Raw genomic sequence first — 23,678 nt, 5'->3', positions numbered from 1 at the left:
TGGCCCTCTAGGACCCTACCCCCTACCTGTACCCTGACTGCCCCAACCCTTATCCACACCCCCACCCCTAGACAGACCCCTGGGACTCCCACGCCCCATCCAACCACTCCCCACCCCCTGACAGCCCCCCCAGAACTCCCGACCCATCTAAACCCCTCTGCTCCCTGTCCCCTGACTGCTCCAATCCCTCTCCCCACCCCTGCCCCCAAAACTCCCAACCCCTCCCGCTCCTTGTCCCCTGACTGCCCCCTCCCAACCCCCCCCCCCACCCTAACTGCCCCCCAGGACCCTACCCCCTACCTGTACCCTGACTGCCCAAAACCTTATCCACACCCCACCCAGAAAGCCCCCCCCAACTCCCAACCCCCCCGTCTCTTGACTGCCCCTCTAGAACCTCCCTGCCCCTTCTCTGACCCTCTGGCCCCCTTACCCTGCTGCTCGTCCCAGCATGCTGGGCAGCAGAGAAGGAGGAGCGGGGGAGGAGCTCCAGACTGCCGGAGGCGATCTGCGAATTCAGGGAGGGAGGGAGTGATCTCTGCTGCAGGGAAGCGGAGGAGGGGCTCTCTCTGGCTGTCGGAGCCCCATGTAAGTGGCACCATCCAGCCGGCTGCCCTGTTAGCCGCGCGCGCTCTGCATGGGGGGGAATTCTGGACATTTACAAATTCCCCCCGGACGCTATTTTTAGCTCAAAAAGCCAGATGTGTCCGGGGGAATCCGGACGAATGGTAACCCTATCTAAATAAAGTATTAAAATCAAAATAATGAGAAATAAAAAGGCTGAATCTCTGCCCCTGATTTACCCTATTTTGCCTAACTATTGTAGAAGAGATAGTACGCTATCATTTTTTTTTTGTAGAAAAACCCATATTAAGGGCAAAAGTTACATGGAAACACTCAAGACAGTTCACTACACAGAATTTCTGATGTGTCCTGCTCTTCAGGCTACGCAAGACAGTCTGGAATGGCTTTAACCACACAGATGCTTTGAGATCTTCTGGGAAATGCATAGATCTCAGGCTAGCCAACTAGAAATGTCTATATATACTCATGTTTGTTGTTGTGAATGCAGAGTAGCCTTTTTTTTTAATGTAATGTTTTCTACAAAATATCAGCTCATTCTAGAACACATCGACTAGCAGCCGGCAAAATGTTTTTGTGATGATCACAATCATTTTTGAACTGTGAAACCTGGATAAAACTATCACTTTTTGATTAGTGTCCATGATGTCATAGCCATGTCTCTAACACCCTACCAATGCACACCCCTGATTTGGTTTTTATGACTTTTCCATGTGGTTGTATTTTTAAGTGAATGGCAGGCGGCTGACAGGCCTACTAAGTTAATTTGTCGATCCAGAGAACTGGTTTAGCACGGGCAGCAGTTCAAGCTTGCACTACCCTGGCCGGGTAGTGTAACAGCACTGGCTATTAGTGGTAAGAAAGCAGTTGCAGTCTCCATGCCAACACAGTGTTTGGCCTTTTCATTGAGTGGTGGTTACTAAAAATTGGAGGAGAACAAACCAACTCATTTCACAGAGACCATCAACTACCATCAGAGGGTGATGATTTTCATTGCTGTAACACTGGACCAGATTCTTACCAACAATCCACTGCCATATTTTACCAACCCTCACAGCAGTAAAGCCTTTCCCCACTCAAATTGCATTTCCAGGAATGTATTTGGGAGATTATTGGGATTATGTCACTATCTGGTTGCTCTAGTAGGTAAGTAGTAGGTCTATATCTGGCACAGCATACATCTCCCAGTGCACGTGGGCAGCTATCCTGGCCAGTGCAGAGCCATTCTCCACTCTCTCCTGACCACGTGCACAACGCGGAAGATGTCATGATCCCACAGAGGCTTCTGTTCCCCCTGCACAGCTATCCACAGAATGGGTGGCCCATGCAGCGGAGCAAGGTGCCCTCTCATTCCTCAGTGCAGCGACATGATTGAACATTAAATAGAGAAACGAACAAAGGATCAGAGGGGAAGTACAGACAGAGAGGTAAAGTGACTGGCTCAATGTCACACAGCAAGATGGATGAATATTAACAATTAAAGAAGCAGTGAATTTTGATCAACCATTTCCAGCTTCATACCCAACAGTAACAATGCAGGCAGTGCTGCCACTGACAAACAATATATGCATCTAATTTTGGAGTAATGGTACGGTCGGACCATTATAGTGATGCAAACTGAGATCTGCTCTGAAGCATTTCCACCAGAAATCCTCAAACTCTCTAGGCCGAATTCATCCTAGATGAATGTGCCCTAGTCAGCCTAATTTCAAGCCTGATCCAAAACCTATTGAAGTCAATGAGAGTCTTTCCATTGACTTGGTGGGGCTTTGGATTAGGATCTTAGTCAACAGGATCTGTTTGGAACTTTTAAAGACGCTTGGCCCACAGTACAGCTGCTATTGTCTCCTGCGGTGCATCTCACCATTTATAACATTTTTGATTAGCTTTTGATTGTGGGAGCTTTGTTTTGTGCAGAGCCTGACCAGGGGTATCAGGAGTGATTCCTCCTCTGCAGTATATTAAGATTAGCAAGTACATTCAGATCACATTTGATTGCCAGAAAAAGACTTCAGTGCTGATAAGACTGATGCCATTGTAATTTACTTAGGTAAATGAAACAGACAAAGAATCAAAGCTGTTAATTTCCCAAAGGAACACCGGGGAAAAAGAATAAAAAATGGGTTAGTTATGTAGTTCATATAAACGAGTCCAGTTTCCCATCTGCAAAGTCATTAGTATTTTCTTAGGCCCAAATTTACTTCTGAATTAGTCAGTATTTTTATAATAAATAATGTAGCATATTAATGAATTAATTCTGACAACATCCCTGTGAGGTGAGTAAAAATTATCCCCCTTCTATATAAAGGGACCACTGAGGCAGAAAGTAAGGGTGGGATTTTCAAAAACTCCTCAGTGACACAAGTCCCATTGGCTTGCAGTAACACTTTGGGTAAAGTTTTGAAAAGTGCCAAAGTCCCATTTTCAAAAGTGACTAAACAGAAGCTCCTAAGTCCTATAGACTTTTAATGAGACTTAGGAGCCTAATAGCCCAAGTGCCTAAAGGACATATTTTAAAGGTATTTAGGCACCTGAAAATAGACAGGCAACTAGTGGGATTGACTGCACTTTTGAAAATCTCACTAGGCAAGTTTCTGCATCTTTAGGCACCCAAATACCTTTAAAAATCAGACTTTAAGGCACTTCTGAAAATGGGACTTAGGCTCCTAAATCACTTAGTCTTTTCAATATTTTGTCTGATGCACTTGTGAAAATTCCACCCCAAATAACTTCCCTGGTATCACAAAGGAAATCTACAGCAGAGATGGGAATAAAATGCAAATCTCCTCATTCCTGCGCCTAGACCACTCTTCCATCTGATTGTTAAATATTTTGCTCAGCAATACCTGGTAGCACAAATTAACACAAAGCACAAGAAACAAGGCCTGTCTCTTGTTTTAACTTTGGACTCACATGAGTCGCAGAAAAGCAGCAGCTTAATCTCTCATAAATAGAACGGGATATTCGTTCTGAGATGACAAAAGGGGAGGGGGAAGAAGGATGTAAATTAAAGAGCCCCCTTCTATTTTTCATGCAGACTGAAGCAGCTCTGATGTATGATGCTGTTTACATGGTAGCAGTGGCCTCCCAGCGTGCATCCCAAATGACTGTCAGCTCCCTGCAGTGCCACAGACACAAGCCATGGCGTTTTGGACCCAGATTTATGAATCTGATAAAAGAGGCAAGTGTACACCATCTGCTTACAGCCAGCGTAATCCTCCCTTTGTTCTTTATTGCATTGGATTCTGTATTACATGCCACTATGGAACATATTGTACTTTCTGATTTCTATTATTAGTGTGACGGGTTGGATCACAGAAACCCCCTTGGCAGCTGCAACCTGACATACCAAGACTACCCCTGCTTTTGTTTTCCCTGCCAGCTCAGGACTCCAGCACCCTGTCTTGCTGAGCCAGACACTCCCGTCTGCTCCAACTCAGACCCAGGGTCTGAATATCTTGCTCCAAAGCTGCAAGTTTACCTGAAAACAGCTCACAGAAGTGTGCTTGTCTCTAACACTCAGATGCCCAACTCCCAATGGGGTCTAAACCCAAATAAATCCGTTTTACCCTGTATAAAGCTTATACAGGGTAAACTCATAAATTGTTCGCCCTCTATAACACTGATAGAGAGATATGCACAGCTGTTTGCTCCCCCAGGTATTAATACATACTCTGAGTTAATTACTAAGTAGAAAGTGATTTTATTAAATACAGAAAGTAGGATTTAAGTGGTTCCAAGTAGTAACAGACAGAACAAAGTAAGTCGCCAAGCAAAATAAAATAAAATGCGCAAATCTATGTCTAATCAAACTGAATACAGATAATCTCATCCTCAAAGATGCTTCAAGTAAGTTTTTTCTCAGACTGGACACCTTCCAGGCCTGGGCACAATTCTTTCCCCTGGTACAGCTCTTGTTCCAGCTCAGGTGGTAGCTAGGGGATTCTTCATGATGGCTCCTCCCCCCCCCCCTTGTTCTCTTACACCTTTTATATATCTTTTGCAAAAGGTGGGAACCCTTTGTCCCTCTGGGTTTCAACCCCCACACACACTGGAAAAGCACCAGGTTAAAGATGGATTCCAGGTTAGGTGACATGATCACATGTCACTGCAAGATTTCATTACCCACTTGCCAGCACACACATATACAGGAAGACTAACAGGTAAACACAGCTATCTGCAGACAATGGTCCTGGTTAATGAGAGTTATCAAGATTCCAAACCACTATTAATGGCCCACACTTTGCATAATTACAATAGGCCCTCAGAGTTATATTTCATATTTCTAGTTTTAGATACAAGAGTGGTACATTTATACAAATAGAATGATAACACTCAGTAGATTATAAGCTTTGTAATGATACCTTACAAGAGACCTTTTGCATGAAGCATATTCCAGTTACATTATATTCACTTCTTATTATGTTTTTATAAAACCATATAGACCGCACAATGTCACAGTTAGAATATCCATTTCTATCTTGTTTTCCTCCTTTAGGAGCTTTGGTTTATAAACACAAGGCTGCTGCCTGCATTTCAATGGCAACTTTTTCCCATCTTAAAAATGTAGTAAGAAACTCCAGGCACGATCAAGTTTCCCATGCGACTTCCCATGTTTCTGCTTGATTTATATTTATTATGGAGTTGGGGTACTCATCATTGACTAAAGTGCTAGCTAGTAATCAAATTATGGAAGAACCATCTGCTACCATTGTATAAACTGGGGTGAACCTTTGTTTGACCACCGTTGTCAGGCTGATTCCCCACTTGTCAAATGGGTGAAGTGCTTCCACTCTATATTACTGAATCTCATTAGTAAAAATCAGAACTCTTCTTCCTGCAAAGGAAAGGCTGTATGGAGGCAGCAGTCAGAAGTGATTGTTCTTTCCTTTTCCCTACATCCCACATTTGGAGCCTAATTCTGCCTTCATTCAGAGAGCTTTAATTCCTATCAAAGCTATACCCACATTGCACTTGTGTAAGTGGAACAGAACTGGCTGGCTGAGGGATACATAGACAGTAGCTGGCATGATATGGCATGTTATTGAGATCAGGAATCTCTCTGGAAGCAAGTTGCAGCCAGAACATGAAGTCACATAAAATATAGACAAGATACAGGCAGCTTCTCAGAATACTTGAGGGCTCTTTCCTTCAAGGATTGTCATAGGTAGGTCCCTACCTATCATTTGATTATGCAGCTGCACAGGTTCCCAAAGCATTGGTTCTTTTGCTCTTTTGCTGTACTGATAACCATTTTACCTTCCTGCCCTCTTTTTCTTGCCTATTTTTTCCCATGTTTTCCCCACAAGGGAAATTCTGTAGATTTCCTGTACCTGCCTCCAAGCTTCTGCCTTTAAAAAGGATAAAGTAAGGACCAGAGCAACCCTTGCCCCAGGGACCTTATTTAAAAAGTTTGATGGGGAAGGAGTGAGGATACTATCATGAGCTTTACTCACTGTGCAAGAGGCCAGGAGGCATGCAGCAGCTCTTGAACTGCATAGGACTCCCCAGGAGGGGATCTGTAGGAGAAGGGGTGTACAATAGCAGAAAGAAGCCCACACTACATTTAGTGACCCGAAGAGCTTGCAGGAGGCAGTGGAAGTACCATTGAGCAAAGTGCCTCGTTCCAGTGGGGTTCAAAATTGCTGCATGGCAGGTCCTCTCCTGCAGGGGCTGTAAGAGAGGAGAGCAGAAGGTGACAACGTGAGGCTGTTGTAGGGACAGCCTGTGGCAATAAGGGCCATAGTACTTGTGAGATCAGGGGAGGCTTACAGGTGGAGCAGGCAGCGCTGCAGAGCTTTGAAAGCCTATAACAGCTCCCTGCCCATGCTCTACTCTTCCCGCAGCTATTCATGACAGAAAACTAGCTCCAAAAAAAAATGTCTGTAGCAAATGTGATCTCCCTCTCCCACATATTCACTGGAAGAAAGTAGGACACTGTTGATCTCAATCTAGAGCTTGTCTACACAGTAGGGTAGTGCACTCTCCTGGGGTGTGATTTCTAAACTGTACGAATGTGTTGAACATGCTAACGAATGTGTCTGGTGCACACTAATGGATCCCTAATGTACTTTAATGTAGTACTGTTTCAAATAGCACTATGTTAAAGTGCACCAGCAGGATCTACATGGACCAATTAAAGCATAACACGTTTGCGCAGTTTAGACATCACACACCCATAGAGTGCATCAGCCCACCATGTAGACAAGCCCTAAGCATCTAAGTCAAGCCTAAAAGCTGCTTCAACCACCACTCCTCCCATCCTCACAAACCTCATCTTAGGCTATATTTACACTACTGAGCCTACCTCGACAGAGCTCCCTAGTGTAGATGCAGCGTATGCCAACAGGAGTTGTTCTGCCAGTGTAACACTACCACCTCCCCAAATGACATTAGCTATGTCAATAGAAACACTCTTCTGTCGGCTGTGTCTGCACTGTGGGTTGGGGGGATTGACAGCATAGCTGTGCCAAAGTAAGTTTTAAGTGTAAACCAGTCCTTAGATTCCATAGACCTTCTAATTCATTTGTCCCTGAAGTGTTTCTGAGCTTGCTGTCCCTTCCCCCGCAATCCATTGCCCAGAGAGGGAAAAAAAGTCATTTTCTCTTCAGAAAGGAAACAAAAAGGAAGCATAATTCTTCCTCACACAGAAAGGAAAAGTAAACACGAAAAGGATAAACATGAGTCTTCCTCTCTCCTAGTCTTCCTACAGGCAGGAAACAAAGTTAGGAAGGGGAAATTCTAATTTCTACTTTTCTTTTTCCTCTCTACCACCCCTAAGGAAATATAAGATAAAAAACATTTCTACTAACTTCAAATGATGAGAATTATGTATCTGAGGACAGAATTTGGCCCTTTGGTTATAATAAAAGTGAAATGACATATACTGAAGGGAGAAAGAACAGGAGTACTTGTGGAACCTTAGAGATTAACAAATGTATTTGAGAATAAGCTTTCGTGGGCTACAGCCCACTTCATCAGATGCATAGAATGGAACATATAGTTAGAAGATATATATACATACAGAGGACATAAAAAAGTGGAAGTAGCCATACCAACTCTAAGAGGCTAATGAATTAAGATGAGCTATTATCAGCAGGAGAAAAAAAACTTTTGTAGTGATGGCCCATTTTAGACAGTTGACAAGAAAGTGTGAGGATACATAACATGGGGAAATAGATTCAATATGTGTAATGACCCAGCCACTCCCAGTCTCTATTCAAACCCAAGTTCATGGTATCTAGTTTGCATATTAATTCAAGCTCAGCAGTTTCTTGTTGGAGTCTGTTTTTGAAGCTTTTCTGTTGCAAAATTGCCACCTTTAAGTCTTTAAAGGAGAGAAATCCCATTATCTACAGTGCCAGAAAAGTCTCTGTAGGAAGATGGATAAATTACTTTGAAAATTACTCTGCATTCAGTATTAAAAACCTTAATGATCAGATTCTCTGGAAAAATCCCAATGAAAGATCCTTTAAAACATGAAAAAAATCTGAAAAATAAAGATGATTTTTCTGTGCTGCTGTTGATCGAAAAGACATTGGATTCTGAATGTCCTCCACTTGTTAAGAAACAGCAAATCAGTAAAGGATCCTCTTAAACTCATAAAATCTAAACAGATAAATACAATAGATTTTTCTACCGCTCCCCCCAACACAGTGGGCTCTATTCTTGCTGAAAACTAGTAACAGTAAGAAAAAAACCCTCTTTATTCCTATGGATGGGGCAGGTGCTGCAAAATATTTCACTGGTCTAAAACTAAAATTAAATAATTCCTTCAGATCCTCCAAAGGGGGAGATTTTCAGAGGCACAAAGTAGGCACCCTAAGATGAGTATTATAATGACTAGCAATGTTTCTGCTGGAAACAGTCACCACGATTCCCATGGAAAAGGTTGCTTAAATTGGAGAGAGAAATTCAGTAATTTTCTGGCATCTATAATGTGGCCATTACTTTTTTATCTAGCTCCTAGATATGGTGGTGTGCACATTAGAAAAGCAGAGAGAGAGAGGAGGAGGAGGAGGAGGAGATATTCCAAAAAAGCAGGGCTGGATTAAGGCAGGGGCTTTAGGGGCTGCAGGCCAGGGCCCCAGCTCAAGGGGGGCCCCGCAGAAATAAATCACAGGCAGCGATCTCCGGGCCGCTAAAAGGGGCGCTCAGGCAGGCTGCCTGCCTGCCATAGTCCCACTCTGCTCTCGGAAGCAGCCAGCTGCTAGCACGTCTCTGTGGTCCCCGGCGGGGAAGGGAGTCAGCTCTGCGTGCTGCCCGCGCCCCCAGCACCGTCCCGGTCATTGGGCGTTATGGAGGCGGTCCTTGCAGGGGCTGCAGAGACATGCTAGCAGCCAGCCGCTTCCAGGAGCGGCGTGGGGCTATGGTAGGCAGGCAGCCTGAGCCGTGCTGCGCCGCTGGCTGGGAGCCACCTGTGGTAAATGCCTCCCAGCCGGAGCCTACACCTCACACCCCCTCCTACATCCCAACCCCCTGCCCCAGGTCAGACTCCCCTCCTCCACCCAAACTCCCTCCCAGACCCTGCACCCCCTCCTGCACCCCAACCCCCTGCCCCAGGTTAGACTCTCCTCCTGCACCCCAACCCCCTGCCCCAGCCCCCTCCTGCACCAAACTCCCTCCCAGACCCCACACCCTCTCCGACACCCCAACCCCCTGCCCCAGCCCCCTCCTGCACCAAACTCCCTCCCAGACCCCACACCCTTTCCTGCACCCCAATCCCCTGCCCCAGCCCCCTCCTGCACCAAACTCCCTCCCAGACCCCACACCCTCTCCGACACCCCAACCCCCTGCCCCAGCCCCCTCCTGCACCAAACTCCCTCCCAGACCCTGCACCCTCTCCGACACCCCAACCCCCTGCCCCAGCCCCCTCCTGCACCAAACTCCCTCCCAGACCCCACACCCTCTCCGACACCCCAACCCCCTGCCCCAGCCCCCTCCTGCACCAAACTCCCTCCCAGGAAAAAGACTTGTACACAGGGCCCTCACAAAATCTAATAGCCTGGGCCCACAGGAGAGTTAATCTGGCCCTGCAAAGAAGGTTGAGTTCACTTGGTTCCCCTCTTTCTTCTCTACCTGTTTGACCAACACCACCCTACTTTCCAATTCCTGCCACTTCCAGCTACAGAAGACAGACCTCTCCATGCCCACCCTTATCCAAGCAGGAGACCTTCATGCCCCCGCCTGCCCATATCACCAACAGCCTGGTTTTCAGCACAAAGTTGCTTCTTGGTTCCATGCCAAGAAATCTCCTCCCACAGCAATGTCTCTGTTGCTGTTTTCCAATGCAAGGTAGTGGGAGGAAGGAAGGCAAGTCTCAAGTTTTAGCTCTGAAGGTCCAGAGTTCAATCTCTAGATGATAACAAAGAAGGAGTGGCTAATATCCTACATGACATGGGAGGCTGTGACAGTCCTAGCTGTTGTTTGTGTTGCATCTTTTTGAGAGGCTTTAGGAAATCCCTCTTCTCCAAATCACAAACCTCCAAAGAAAGATTAAAAGAAATTTGAAGTATTTACACCCTAAAATTTCATTTACCTCATGCTACAATAAGATTTTCCTCAAGGACTATTAGCTAGAAGAAATCTGTGTTTAAGAGCTTTACATATAAACTCTAGATCAAGGAATAATCTAGTCTGATGGCACTAAATTATTTAAAAAATCATTAGCAAAATTTGCTGAGGATTCTTCTGAACTGAACAATCTCTTTTTTAGGCTTAGAACCCTAGAAATCAACAATATAGGTACACTGGGTCAGTCCAGGGACTACCAACTTTGATATTATTATTATTATTTATTATAGTATAATTACATTTATTTCAAGCTTCAATAGAGCTGCAATAATTCTTCCCCAAAAATATGCCCAGGACTCCCTTTGAGAAAAGTCTAGCCCAAACACAATGCATGCCTGCAGGCACAAGAGCCTTCTTATCTCTGAGATCAGAAGAGGGATTTCTTTGATTTTTGGGCTGATTGATTTAAGACAAGTAGGCTCAAACGGTAATAAAGAGCTTTTTCCTCAGACTCCAAAGAAGTCCTTTGACTTCTTTTTGCAAGCATCTTTCTAAACCACCGATAAAGAAAAAGGTCTGGTAGTATTAATTCCCATCATACTAGGTTCACTTTAGGAAAACCTAGAAGAGAACTTATTCTAGGTTCTTTCTGGATCCAAAGAAGATTGGTAGATTCTAACTCATCCTACTGTAGATATATAAATAAGGCATAAATTCACTAAATTCCTAATGTACTTACATTGTATAGAATTAAAGGAGGGTAATGTAATTAATGCAAATCGTGGGTTTGTGGAAAACAGATCCTGTCAAACTAACTTGATTTTTTTAATGAGATTACAAGTTTGGACAATAAAAGTAATAGTATTGATGTAATAGACTTCCGTAAGGCATTTGCCTTGGTACCACACAACATTTTGATTACAAAACTAGAATGTTATAAAATTAACATAGCACACATTTAATAGATTAAAAACTGGCTAACTGATAGGTCCCAAAATGTAATTGTAAATGGGGAATCACTGTCAAGTGGGTGTGTTTCCAGTGGGAGCCCTCAGGCCCTACATTATTTAACATTTTTATCAATGGCATGGAAGAGAACATAAAATCACTGATAAAGTTTGCAGATGACACAAAAATTGGGAAAGTGGTAAATAATGAAGAGAACAGGTCACTGGTTCAGAGAGATCTGGATCCCTTGATAAACTGGGCGCAAGCAAACAATATGTAGGCCATTACTTACAGATTGGGGGACTCTAGCCTGGGAAGTAGGGACTCTAAAAAAGACTTGGGGATTGTGATGAATAATCAGCTTGGCACTGTGGCCAAAAGCATTAATGCATCCTGGGATACCTAAACAGGGAAATCTCAAGTAGGAGTACAGATGTTATTTTACCTCTCTATTTGGCATTTGTGCAACTGCTGCTGAAATACTGTGTCCAGTTCTGGTGCCCACAATTCAAGATAAATTGGAGAGGGTTCAGAGAAGAGCCACAAGAATGATGAAAAGATTAGAAAACATGCTTTATAGTGACAATGATAGACTCAAGGAGCTGTCTATTTAGCTTAACAAAGAGAAGACTAAGGGGTGACTTGATTACTGTCTGTAAGTATCTGCATGGGAAACAAATATTTAATAATGAGCTCTTCAATCTAGTGAACAAGGTCTAACCCAATCCAGTGGCGGGAAGTTGAAACTAGACAAATTCAGACTGGGAATAAGTTGTAAATTTTTGACATTGAGGGTAATTAGCCATTGGAACAACTTCCAAGGGTTGTGATGGCTTCTCCATGACTGGCAATTTTTAAATCAAGATTGGATGTTTTTCTAAAAGATACGCTCTAGGAATTATTTTGGGGAAAGTTCTCTGGCCTGTGTCATAAAGGAGGTTAGACTAGATCACTCTGGTCCCTTCTGGCCTGGGAATCGATGAATTGTAAACTCTTTGGAGCAGGTCTGTCTTTTTGTCTGTGTTTGTAGAGTCCCTAGCAAAACGGGGATCCTGAGTTGGGCTCCTAGATGCTACCCTCAGTATAAATAAGAATGTATCCACCTCCCCATGGACATATGCAAGCCTGAAAATCCCAGGACAGCAATTGGACTCAGTACCAACATGATGAGATTATACAATGCAATGATCTTTATCTTCTTAACTTTTGCTTGCATCTGCACTTCAGAAGCATGATGGTGATTCACAGCCAGGGCCGCAGTGCTCCAGGCACCAGCGCAGGAAGCAGGTGCTTGGGGCAGCCAATGAAAAGGGGCGGCACATCCGGGTCTTCGGTGGCAATTCGACAGCTGGTCCGTCAGTCCCTCTCAGAGGGAAGGACCGGCCACTGAATTGCCGCTGAAGAATGAAGCCGAAGTGCTGCCGATCGCGGCTTTATTTCATTTTATTTTTATTTTTTTCTCTTTGCTGCTTGGGGTGGCAAAAAAGCTGGAGCCAGCCCTGTTCACAGCTTGCTGCCCAGTTGGATAAAATGGATGTTTTTCACATTCTGGAAATGCTGGCTCTGAGTGTACTTGTATTCTGTTTTCCTACCTTGTCTCTCCTTTACGAAAAATAATAAACTGTTTGTGTTAGATAGAGAGCAATATAATACAAGGAATAGAAGCAAATGATTAGTCTTGCTCTATAAATAGCGGCCTATCCTTGGCTTAATAAGGGAGAATAAGAACATTTCCCTCCAGCTCTAGGATAGAGGGAGACAACAATGCCTCCCCCAAACTTCCAGCCCCCTGTGAAGGAGCAAAGGGAAGAAGCCACTGGTGAAGTGAAAAGTCCAGGAATCTAACTCTACTGCCTGTTGCCTCTGGGTCCTGTCCCCAAGCTGCTGATCAGCTGTTGATGGGGGGGTTAAAAATTCTCAGGTTAACAGCACAGATAGCTACAGCTATGCAAGCGGGCAGCAGGAGATCTGCAAGAAAGATACCATTTCCCTCCCAGCCACTGCATTAAGGGGAGAGCAGATGTTCCAGGGCCTGGCCTCCTGACAGGCAGGGAAGGAAAGAGATTCTCGTCTCTCGTCTTTGCCCCCCACAACTATTTGTGGCTCATCCCCGTTCCCGCTCACATTAGGGGAAATGGTGGAGCTACTAGGTAGAAAAGGTCTTGGAGGAATCTGGGGAAGGTGAGGAAGGGCCAGAGAGAATCTGTGGTAATGGGAATCCAGAAATTCAGTGGATGACTGGTTAAGTCCCACTGAAAATCCCAGCCTACAAAAGCAGCTTGACAATGCCCGCAAATCACAGTCTGAGTAGATACTGGGAAATTTGCCATTGGTACAAGCTTTTTTCTTCTACAAATCAGGACTGGAGGATGACCATCTAGCATACATTCTAACAATACCAAACTCAATCCCCTAGTCCCAAAAGTGGTGGCTAGAGCTGGCTGAAAATTTTTGGCAACGTTTTTCAAAATTTTAGTGATTTTTTCCCACTTGTGTGGCCAGCTTACAGCACAGTCTATCTTTTTCAAAAAATTTGAAATTGATGAAAATATTTTTCAAGGAAATTGTAAAAGCTTTCAAAAAAATGCTCTGCATTTTTCAACCAGCTTTCCTGGTAACTGTCCAAAAATAACCTCCCTCAAACCTTCACCAAATCCAGATAATACAAGCCTCTGAGGCTGGGGAGGATCCAAAGAGATCTCCAGTTCTGCCAGGAAAAAAAAATGTACGCAGTGTTGTTGTAGCTGTGTCGGTCCCAGGATATGAGAGAGATGAGGTAATATCTTTTACTGGACCAACTTCTGTGGGTGAAAGAGACAAGCTTCTGAGCTTACCCAGAGTTCTTCTTCAGGAAAAGAAATGGTCAAGATCAGAGACTCGCCTCACTATAAATTGCTTGGAGCAGCACCCATGTCATCAAGCTGCTTTTTCAAATGTCTCTCCCTCAGTTTTTCTTGTTGCTAATAGAAAGCAACTGAATGTCTATTGCTTGTATCAAATGGTGAAGGAGTACAAAGAATTCTCATCTCAGGGAAGAAATGTTTAATAGAACAGAAAAACTTCAGCAACAAAACAACTTACTTCCAAGAGGAACTAAGCTCCCCAATGGATTTATTAAGTAGGAAGAACCTGTGTGCATAGGAATGGGAGTTACCAGTCAATTTTCCACTGGATTTCACAGATACAAGGCCCTTCTCAATATAAGTGACTTTGCCTCCAACACCAACCTAACCTTCACGCAAAACTTGTATCAAGTTTTTCTGAGGCCTGGTCTACACTAAGGGGGTGGGGTCGATCTAAATTAAGATCAGCTTACCGCGGTGTCTTCACTACAGTGAGTCGACTGCTGCTGCTCCCCCATCAACTCTGCCTGCGCTTCTTGTCAAGCTGGAGTACAGGAGTCAATGGGAGAGCACTCAGGGATCGATTTATCACGTCTAGACTAGACGCAATAAATCGATCCCCACTAGATCAATTGCTGCCCGATGATCCGGTCGGTAGTGAAGACATACCCTGAGAGTCAAAGAACATCCCTGCCCACAAATGTCTTTTGTACACTGGATATCCTGGATCTGCTGGGTTCAGAAGAAGAAAGTAGTGAAAATCTTGAGAGAAATCAACCTTGCCAAATTTCTAGCTAAGTTTTGTAGCCCTGGGATGTCAACAAAGTTCAGATAAGCAATTAACATTTGAGTGCTGATCTGAGCCAGGCCTCTGAACAGTTAGAAATTCACCCAATCAGTCTTCTCTTCTTTTGGGAAAAGTGATGTGAACACATCTCCAAGCTGGCTGTTGCTTTGGAAGCTGCCCTAAGAGGAACTGAAGATCAGAATTGGTGATCTGAAGAAGTGAACAACACTTCCAGATCATGCTTCTTGGCTGCTTCTGCTGGATTGACTAAGCGAAGGAGGGAAGGGCAGGATATCCAGTACTCTGGTTTAGTGGATTCAAATCACAAAAAACTATTTCCAGGAGATTCTTCCCTTGATGACAACTAGTAGAACACAAACAAAATCTGAAAACTGAAAATATGAACAGACACACAATGTAGTCACATGTATTGGATAGAGAAGAAAGAGGAGATTTTTCATTATGGAAATGATAATAGGAGTTTGAAAGAGGCTAAAAATACAAAAGCATTCCACACGGGGTGATGGGCATCTAACTTTCAGTTACACTGAGTGGAACTTCCAGACCATTTAGCTGATGAGCACATAACATTTTCTGAGAACAAAATTTTTTTTTTCCTTAGACATGATCTTGCATCAGTACAGAGATCAGCATCTTCAAGTGCTTCCACTAGACCTGGAAAGTCTGCAGTCATGGACTAAAAAAGAAACTAGACTAGTACTTTAAATGCATTGCAACCCTATGTGGACATGGTGGAAACCATATTAGCTATGTTTCCCATTGTCTAATTAGAGGACTTGGGTCTGGGTCACCTGACCTTTCTGCTAGGCAGAAAGCTATTGAGGCTTTTCTGGAAGATGGGTGTAAGAATGCAGTTTTATAACAGGACCACTTGGAAATAGTGACCATCGTATAATAACATTTAACATTCCTGTGGTGGGAAGAACATCTCAACAGCCCAACACTGCGGCATTTAATTTCAGAAAGGGGAACTATGCAAAAATGGGGAGGTTAGCTAAACAGAAATTAAAAGGTACATTGACTAGAGTGAAATCCCTCCACGCTGCATGGACACTTTTCAAAGACACCATAATAGAGGCCCAACTTAAATGGATACCCCAAATTAAAAAACACAGTAAAAGAACTAAAAAAGAGCCACTGTGGCTTAACAACCATGTAAAAGAAGCAGTGAGAGATAAAAATGCATCTTTTAAAAAGTGAAAGTCAAATCCTAGTGAGGTAAATAGAAAGGAGGATAAACACTACCAAATTAAGTGTAAAAATGTAATAAGAAAAGCCAAAAAAGAGTTTGAAGAACAGCTAGCCAAAAACTCCAAAGGTAATAACAAATGTTTTTTAAGTACATCAGAAGGAGGAAGCTTGCTAAACAACCAGTGGGGCTCCTGGATGATCCAGATACAGAAGGAGCATTTAAAGACGATAAAGTCATTGCGGAGAAACTAAATGAATTCTTTGCTTCAGTCTTCACTGCTAAGTATGTTAGGGTGATTCCCAAACCTGAGTCATCCTTTGTAGGTGACAAATCTGAGGAATTGTCACAGATTGAAGTGTCACTAGAGGTTTTGGAATTAATTGATAAACTTAACAGTAACAAGTCACCGGGACCAGATGGCATTCACCCAAGAGTTCTGAAAGAACTCAAATGTGAAATTGTGGAACTATTAACTATGGTTTGTAACCTGTCCTTTAAATCAGCTTCTGTACCCAATGACTGAAAGATAGCTAATGTACCGCCAATATTTAAAAAGGGCTCTAGAGGTGATCCCGGCAATTACAGACCAGTAAGTCTAACGTCAGTACCGGGAAAATTAGTTGAAACATAAGAACATAGAAGAACATAAATTGTTGGGCAAAAGTCAACATGGTTTCTGTGAAGGGAAATCATGTCTTACTAATCTATTAGAGATCTTTGAAGGGTCAACAAATATGTGGACAAGGGGGATCCAGTGGACATAGTGTAATTAGATTTCCAGAAAGCCTTTGACAAGGTCCCTCACCAAAGGTTCTTATGTAAATTAAGTTGTCATGGTATAAGAGAGAAGATCTTTTCATGGATTGAGAACTGGTTAAAAGACAGGGAACAAAGGGTAGGAATAAATGGTAAATTTTCAGAATGGAGAGGGGTAACTAGGGGTGTTCCCCAAGGGTCAGTCCTAGGACCAATCCTATTCATCTTATTCATAAATGATCTGGAGAAAGGGGTAAACAGTGAGATGGCAAAGTTTGCAGATGATACTAAACTGCTCAGGATAGTTAAGACCAAAGCAGACTGTAAAGAACTTCAAAAGGATCTCACAAAACTAAGTGACTGGGCAACAAAGTGGCAAATGGCAAATTTAATGTGGATAAATGTAAAGTAATGCACATTGGAAAAAATAACCCCAACTATACATACAATATGATGGGGGCTAATTTAGCTACAACTAATCAGGAAAGAGATCTTGGTGGATAGTTCTCTGAAGACTGACCACAGTGTGCAGTGGCAGTCAAAAAAGCAAACAGGATGTTAGGAATCATTAAAAAAAGGATAGAGAATAAGACGGAGAATATCTCATTGCCCTTATATAAATCCATGGTACGCCCACATCTTGAATATTACAGACAGATGTGGTCTTCTCATCTCAAAAAAGATATACCGGCATTAGAAAAGGTTCATAGAAAGGCAACTAAAATGATTAGGGGTTTGGAACGGGTCCCATATGAGGAGAGATTAAAGAGGCTAGGACTTTTCAGCTTGCAAAAGAGGAAACTAAGGGGGGATATGATAGAGATATATAAATCATGAGTGGTGTGGAGAAAGTGAATAAGGAAAAGTTATTTACTTGTTCCCATAATATAAGAACTAGGGGCCACCAAATGAAATTAATGGGCATCAGGTTTAAAACAAATAAAAGGAAATGCTTCTTCACACAGCACACAGTCAACCTGTGGAACTCCTTGCCTCAGGATGCTGTGAAGGCTCGGACTATAACAGGGTTTAAAAGAGAACTAGATAAATTCATGGAGGTTAAGTCCATTAATGGCTATTAGCCGGGATGGGTAAGGAATGGTGTCCCTAGCCTCTGTTTGTCAGAGGGTGGAGATGGATGGCAGGAGAGAGATCACTTGATTATTGCCTGTTAGGTTCACTCCCTCTGGGGCACTTGGCATTGGCCACTGTCAGTAGACAGGATACTAGGCTGATGGACCTTTGGTCTGACCCAGTATGGCCGTTCTTATGTTCTTATGTTACTACTTATACAGTGTATAACACACAATGGAATCCCAGTCTCAAACCAATTAATACTAACCAATAGTACTGTACCATAACATAAATAATAATTGTTTTAATATTTTGTGCTGCATTTTGTCACTTTAGTAATGGTAATTGAAAAATGTACAATACCCTAGTTCCTAGTGGGAAGAATACCTTACAAAATTACGCTTTTCCCTCAAATCTCAACCCACTTCCCCTTTGTATTTTATTTGATAGGAAATTTAAGCTGTCTGATTTAAGCATTGAAGACATGTATCCAAGAAGAATCTCCTCAAAGGCATTTCACAACACAGACTTTGAAACAAGGACACCTGAATTGTCATCCTCAAGTAATTAGGGATCATTTTGTCAAATTTCACACTGAAATGGCACACTCAAAACTTTTCTTCACTACTCTTGCGCACCATGTAGCCCAAACCGCTCTGAAAATGAGTGTTGCTGAACAGTTCAAAGAACTTCAGCTTTCATGAGAAATCCACTCGCCTCCATTTCTTTCACTAGCTCTCCAACCTTTATTTTCAAAACTAGGAGAACATGGTGCTCATGAAAATAAGAGTCTTATAAGTGGGGTCAGAGCTAGTGTATGTAAACAAGCTTCACCACATAACTCTCCCTTCCCACTTCAATCCTAATTAGCGATATTCTTCACACCCTCTCAGTCCTGGACCTCTCCCAAGTAAAGACGCTGCCAAATGTGGTGGGTTTTAGGTGGGGCAGATAAAATTGCATCATCAAATGTTTTTTCTATTATTCTTTGTGCTGGATTTGATCTTAGCTAGAGGAAAGGTAATGCATTAACCCACTTTGCTATTTAACCCCCAAGATGTCAACTTTAGTAAAAAGACTAATTGTATGAGTCATTCAGTTGATGAGTATCAGAGGGGTAGCCGTGTTAGTCTGAATCTGTAAAAAGCAATAGAGGGTCCTGTGGCACCTTTAAGACTAACAGAAGTATTGGGAGCACAAGCTTTCGTGGGTAAGAACCTCACTTCTTCAGATGCAAGTAATGGAAATCTCCAGTTGATGAGAGAATTTAAGCAGCTGTTCTATTACAATTTCAACTCTAACCAAAAGCAATATCATCAGTTAACTGTGAGGGATCTCTTTACAATTCTAAAAAATCAGGGACTTTGATTGAAGACTAATAAACCAAAGGAAGATCAAACTTTCTCTTATTCATTACTGCTCAACATGGCTTACAATGGAATTGGCTATATACTGTGTTAGCAAGTTTTGTCTTGGAGAAGTGAGCTACAGTGTTTCCTGTCCATGTGTGTAATACAGTAAACCAAGGTTTGTCTAAATCTTTCAGACACCTGAATTGTACACATTTTGTGAAGTTGATAAAAACTATATGAGAATGGGAAAGACACATGATTCAACAGTATATCTGAGAAGCATTTCTAAAACACGGTGGCATTAAAAAAAAACTGGGGCCCATCACATACCTAATACAATACACTCTATACAGCTTTACATCTAACTGTGTTTTACAATCAACTTAAAACAGCAAAATAAAATTGCAAGCATTATCAAATTCCAGACTTTGGTCTTGTCTGAGAACTGTTTTCACTGGGCTTGCTGAACTACTCAGCACTGTCACTTAGGGTATGTCTTCACTACCCGCCAATCCGGCGGGTAGCAATCGATCTATCGGGGATCAATTTATACCGTCTCGTCTAGACGTGATAAATCGATCCCCGAATGTGCTCCCTGTCGACTCCGGAATGCCACCAAAGCAAGAGGCAGAAGCGGAGTCAACGGGGGAGCCGCAGCCATCGATCCCGCAGTAAGTCGATGTAAGCTATTCACGTAGCTGAAGTTGCGTATCTTAGATCGATCCTTCCCCCAGTGTAGACCAGCCCTAAATGCTGTTTGAAGAGAGTAGTAATAAAATTGATAAAGAGCTTATTCCAATATCTGTTCAATAATGTGTTGTGAAGACAAATAGTAGCTCTATAGTACTAGTCAAAAAGCAAAACTTAGTTAAGCAAAAAGCTAAGAGTGAGAAAAGCAGCTCTCATCAACTTCCTAACTACCACTGCCAATCAAATAATATAATTTATATCTTCCCAGCATTTGCATTAATTCTCATAACCCTTGGAATTTTATTCTGTTTTCCAGTTTAGCATTCTAAGTTTTTCATAGCAGCGACCATGTCTACCTCTGGATTTGTACTGCACCTAACACAATAGGGTCCTGATCACACATTTGACTATTAAGTCAAAGCCAGAGAAAATGGTCACCCTTCCATTCTGTATCAGGAAGTGCTGATAAAGACAAAGGAGAGGAATAATCTGTTTTCCCTCAAACTCTGCTGTTGAATTCCTCCTCCTCAAACTTTCTATTAAGTTTAAGAAAGACAAAGGGCTGGAGAGAGAGATAAGTAAAAGAAAGAGAAAAGAGACGGTGAATGATTATTACACCACTGTTAGTGTATTTTGCCTCACATATTTGGTATAGTCAGGTAGCAATGACACAACTAAAGGCCTGACCTGGACAAGTGCCAAGCATCTGCAACTGTCAGGAATTCATCCCAAGGCCTCTTGACTTTTAGTCTCTGCTCTAACTACTAGACCATGAATGATCTCTTCATTTTAAGCATATAGTCATACTCAATGGGATAGATCTTCAGTTGGTGCAAATCAGCATAACTCCATTATCTTCAGCGGGGACCTTTTCCAAAATTTCTATTACACAGAGAAAACTGCTCACTGTCTACAGGAAAACTGGATTTCAAGATCCACATTTCTAATGAGGCCTCAACCAAGTCTCTGAATTTGCATCCATAATTTTACACAAGCAATATGGAGAGAGTCCAAATAGACAGTTTAAGGCCCTGATCCAAAACCCACTGAAGTCAATAGAAAGGCTCCAACTAACTTCCGTGGCCTTAAGATTACCTAGGGAGGTGGTGGAATCTCCTTCCTTAGAGGTTTTTAAGGTCAGGCTTGATGAAAACCTGGCTGGGATGATTTAGTTGGGGATTGGTCCTGCTTTGAGCAGGGGATTGGACTAGATGACCTCCTGAGGTCCCTTCCAACCCTGATATTCTATGATTCTAAGATCCGGCCCTAAATGCTCAAATTCCAGCTGCACCTGCAAGCACAGTAATTGACTATGCAAAATGTAGAGGCTATTGTTTTTTTAAATGTGGCTCATTGTCAGCTTTGTGACTCTCTCAGGTCAATAACAGTGCTATTTATAGCTGCCTAGTTATATCTGCAAGGCTTTTTTTGGGAGAAGGGAGACAAAGTCACTTAGCATTTGTAACCAAAGATATATTTCACATTTCCACACAAGATACAGCTTAACATCCCTTTGGTCTGCTTTAATATTATATAATAATTCAACTGTCCTGTGACAGATGCAAAATGTCAGAAGACCTTTCACACAACTGAGTTTGAGCTTGATGTTGTGCAGCATCTCAATGATGCCTGGCAAAGAGAATGAATTTTCTGTAGTGGGTGTAGTTCTAACGCAGCATTTACACCAAGTCCAGCCAATGGCCATATTTAGTGACCATTTGGGCTGGTTATTTTTAAAAGCTATTTATTTACAGTTGTGGTAACCTGGACCTTAATCATTTTGCAAGTACTTAGTCACATATATTCATACATATTCTATATATTTCACACACATATACATTGGGTCTTCCTCCTCTCCCAGGCTTTTCTCAAACCACCACCACCTATGGATAGATCATGGAGACCTGTGGTGTTTCCCATTCGTGTATTACCCACAAATATAGCTGGATATAGTTGAAATTGGATATAGTTGAAATGAAGCTTGAGATTGAAGAGGCAGTGCTTGATTAGATGCCAAATGGAAAACCAAGGGACAGGTCCAGGAAAAAGTCACGTTACACAGAATATTGGAGAACATGGAAAAATCAATAGAAAAGAGGGAATGTACAGACATCAAGTCTCTCATAAGAACATAAGACTGACCATACTGGGTCAGGCCAAAGGTCCATCTAGCCCAGTATCCTGTCTTCCGATATGCCAGGTGCCCCAAAGGGAATGAACAGAACAGGTAATTATCAAGTGATCCATCCCCTGTTGCCTATTCCCAGCTTCTGGCAAACAGAGGCTAGGGACACCATCTCTTCCCCTCCTGGCTTATGGCCATTGATGGACCTATTCTCCATGAATTTATCTAGTTTTTTTTTTAAACCCTGTTATAGTCTCTCTCTGAAGATCCCATAGCAAATATTCTGGGGATAATTTAAGATCCTAGAAGTAAAGATTGCTTGATTACATCTTTATATTGCTATGGTATTTTGAAGAAGCTGAGATTCTGAAATCTAAAATCCCCCACTACCGATGACTGTCATTGTAATACTAGTCTCACAGAGAGTACGTCTAGACAGCAATCATTTAGTGTAACTGCAGTTCAAGTCAACGTGCCTGAGCTAGCTTGAATCTAGCTAGCTCAGATCCCAGAACAGTGAAGCCACAGCAGCTCTAGCACAGGCTGGCTATGCACAGTTCCGAGAGGGTTTATGCAGCTCATGCTGGCTTCACTCCTCTGAGACCCAAGCTAGTTAGATTAACTCACCCACAGTGATTGAAGTCTAGACATAACCAGTGAGCGAGAGAGAATGCTGCAAGCAGCTAATTGAAGTATTGCGGATAGACATATTTTAAATAAATCAAAATAAATACATCATAAAAATAAAACTAATAGTTTGGCAGAGTTATGGCAGGTTGACTTCCTCCCAGGGCATACCTCTTTTTGAGGCCTGGTCTACACTACACAATTAGGTCAATGTAAGCTGCTTTGCATTGACCTAGCTGTGGAAGTGTCTTAACTTAAATTTGGCTCCCGCCAACGTAAGTGCCTCTCTATGCCTATATAGTAACACCACCTCCCTGAGCAGTGTAGAGTCACAGTCAATGTAATTAGGTCAACGAAGTGTCAGTGTAGACACTGTATTGCTTATTTCAACCAGAGTGGGGTTTGTGTGCCCCATCACGCTGCCTGAGAAAGGATTAATGTTTTGATGTCAATGGTAATGGAGCACGGTCTAAACATAAGATTGTCTGGGTACATTTGTAACATTGAGATTTGAATTTAGAGAGCTTCCTCCTGAAAATAAATATGTATTCATTCCTCATGACACTAAGAGTATTATATGTACTACACATTATAATTACTTGCTCTAGTTATACCTTGCTAATGCTCAGGTTTGAAAATGGAAAATGAAGTCTATCGGAAACACAAGAGAACATTAAACCCATCTGTTGTACAAAGATTTGAACTCTAAAGTTGTCAGCTACTGAAAATTGATTGCAAATGAAACTATTGACTTTGTTATTGATCTGTTGATTGGCTTTGGATGGAACTAAAGCTTAATATTGATTCTGGTTGACGATCTGAAAATATAAAGAAAGTAGAAATGAAAATATTAATCACATGATAAAATATTATTTTAGAGTAGTGCATCTGATTGTGAACCTCTGTTAATCACTGCATTGTCCTACTGCTGCCAACAAGACCCCGAATGAAAAGCATTGTAGGAGTTCATTCCCTGACCTCTTTTGACCATGGTACTATTGTCGGATGCAGCCCCTAAGTTTGAGATTTAAGAGAAGGATACTGCAAACGCAAATTAATGAAATTAAGTATTTTTAATTAAGCTACAGCCATACTCAAAGCAACCAAAATTAAGTGGAAGATAATATACATCAGCGTTTAAATTGTGCCCTAACTTCTACTGGAGTCAAAA

At 42.4% G+C, this 23,678-nt stretch overlaps 1 protein-coding gene across 6 annotated transcripts in view; it reads left to right on the top strand.

Moving 5' to 3' along the window:
• GRIK1 (glutamate ionotropic receptor kainate type subunit 1) overlaps nt 1–23,678 on the top strand; it is a 228,942-nt gene that overhangs the window by 142,018 nt on the left and 63,246 nt on the right. For 5 of the 6 annotated variants that reach the window (XM_054047872.1, XM_054047911.1, XM_054047895.1 and 2 more), the window contains exon 7: nt 3,617–3,760. The exons of the other annotated variant lie outside the window; for it this stretch is intronic. In XM_054047872.1, coding sequence (XP_053903847.1) covers nt 3,617–3,760 — 144 coding nt within the window. The remainder of the gene's footprint in view (nt 1–3,616; nt 3,761–23,678) is intronic. 6 annotated transcript variants of the gene reach the window in all.

Source organism: Malaclemys terrapin, chromosome 1 (assembly GCF_027887155.1).
Source record: "Malaclemys terrapin pileata isolate rMalTer1 chromosome 1, rMalTer1.hap1, whole genome shotgun sequence".
Classification (NCBI taxonomy): domain Eukaryota; kingdom Metazoa; phylum Chordata; order Testudines; family Emydidae; genus Malaclemys; species Malaclemys terrapin.
Note: the sequence above shows the minus strand (reverse complement) of the source record. Positions and strands in the feature narration are given on the sequence as shown.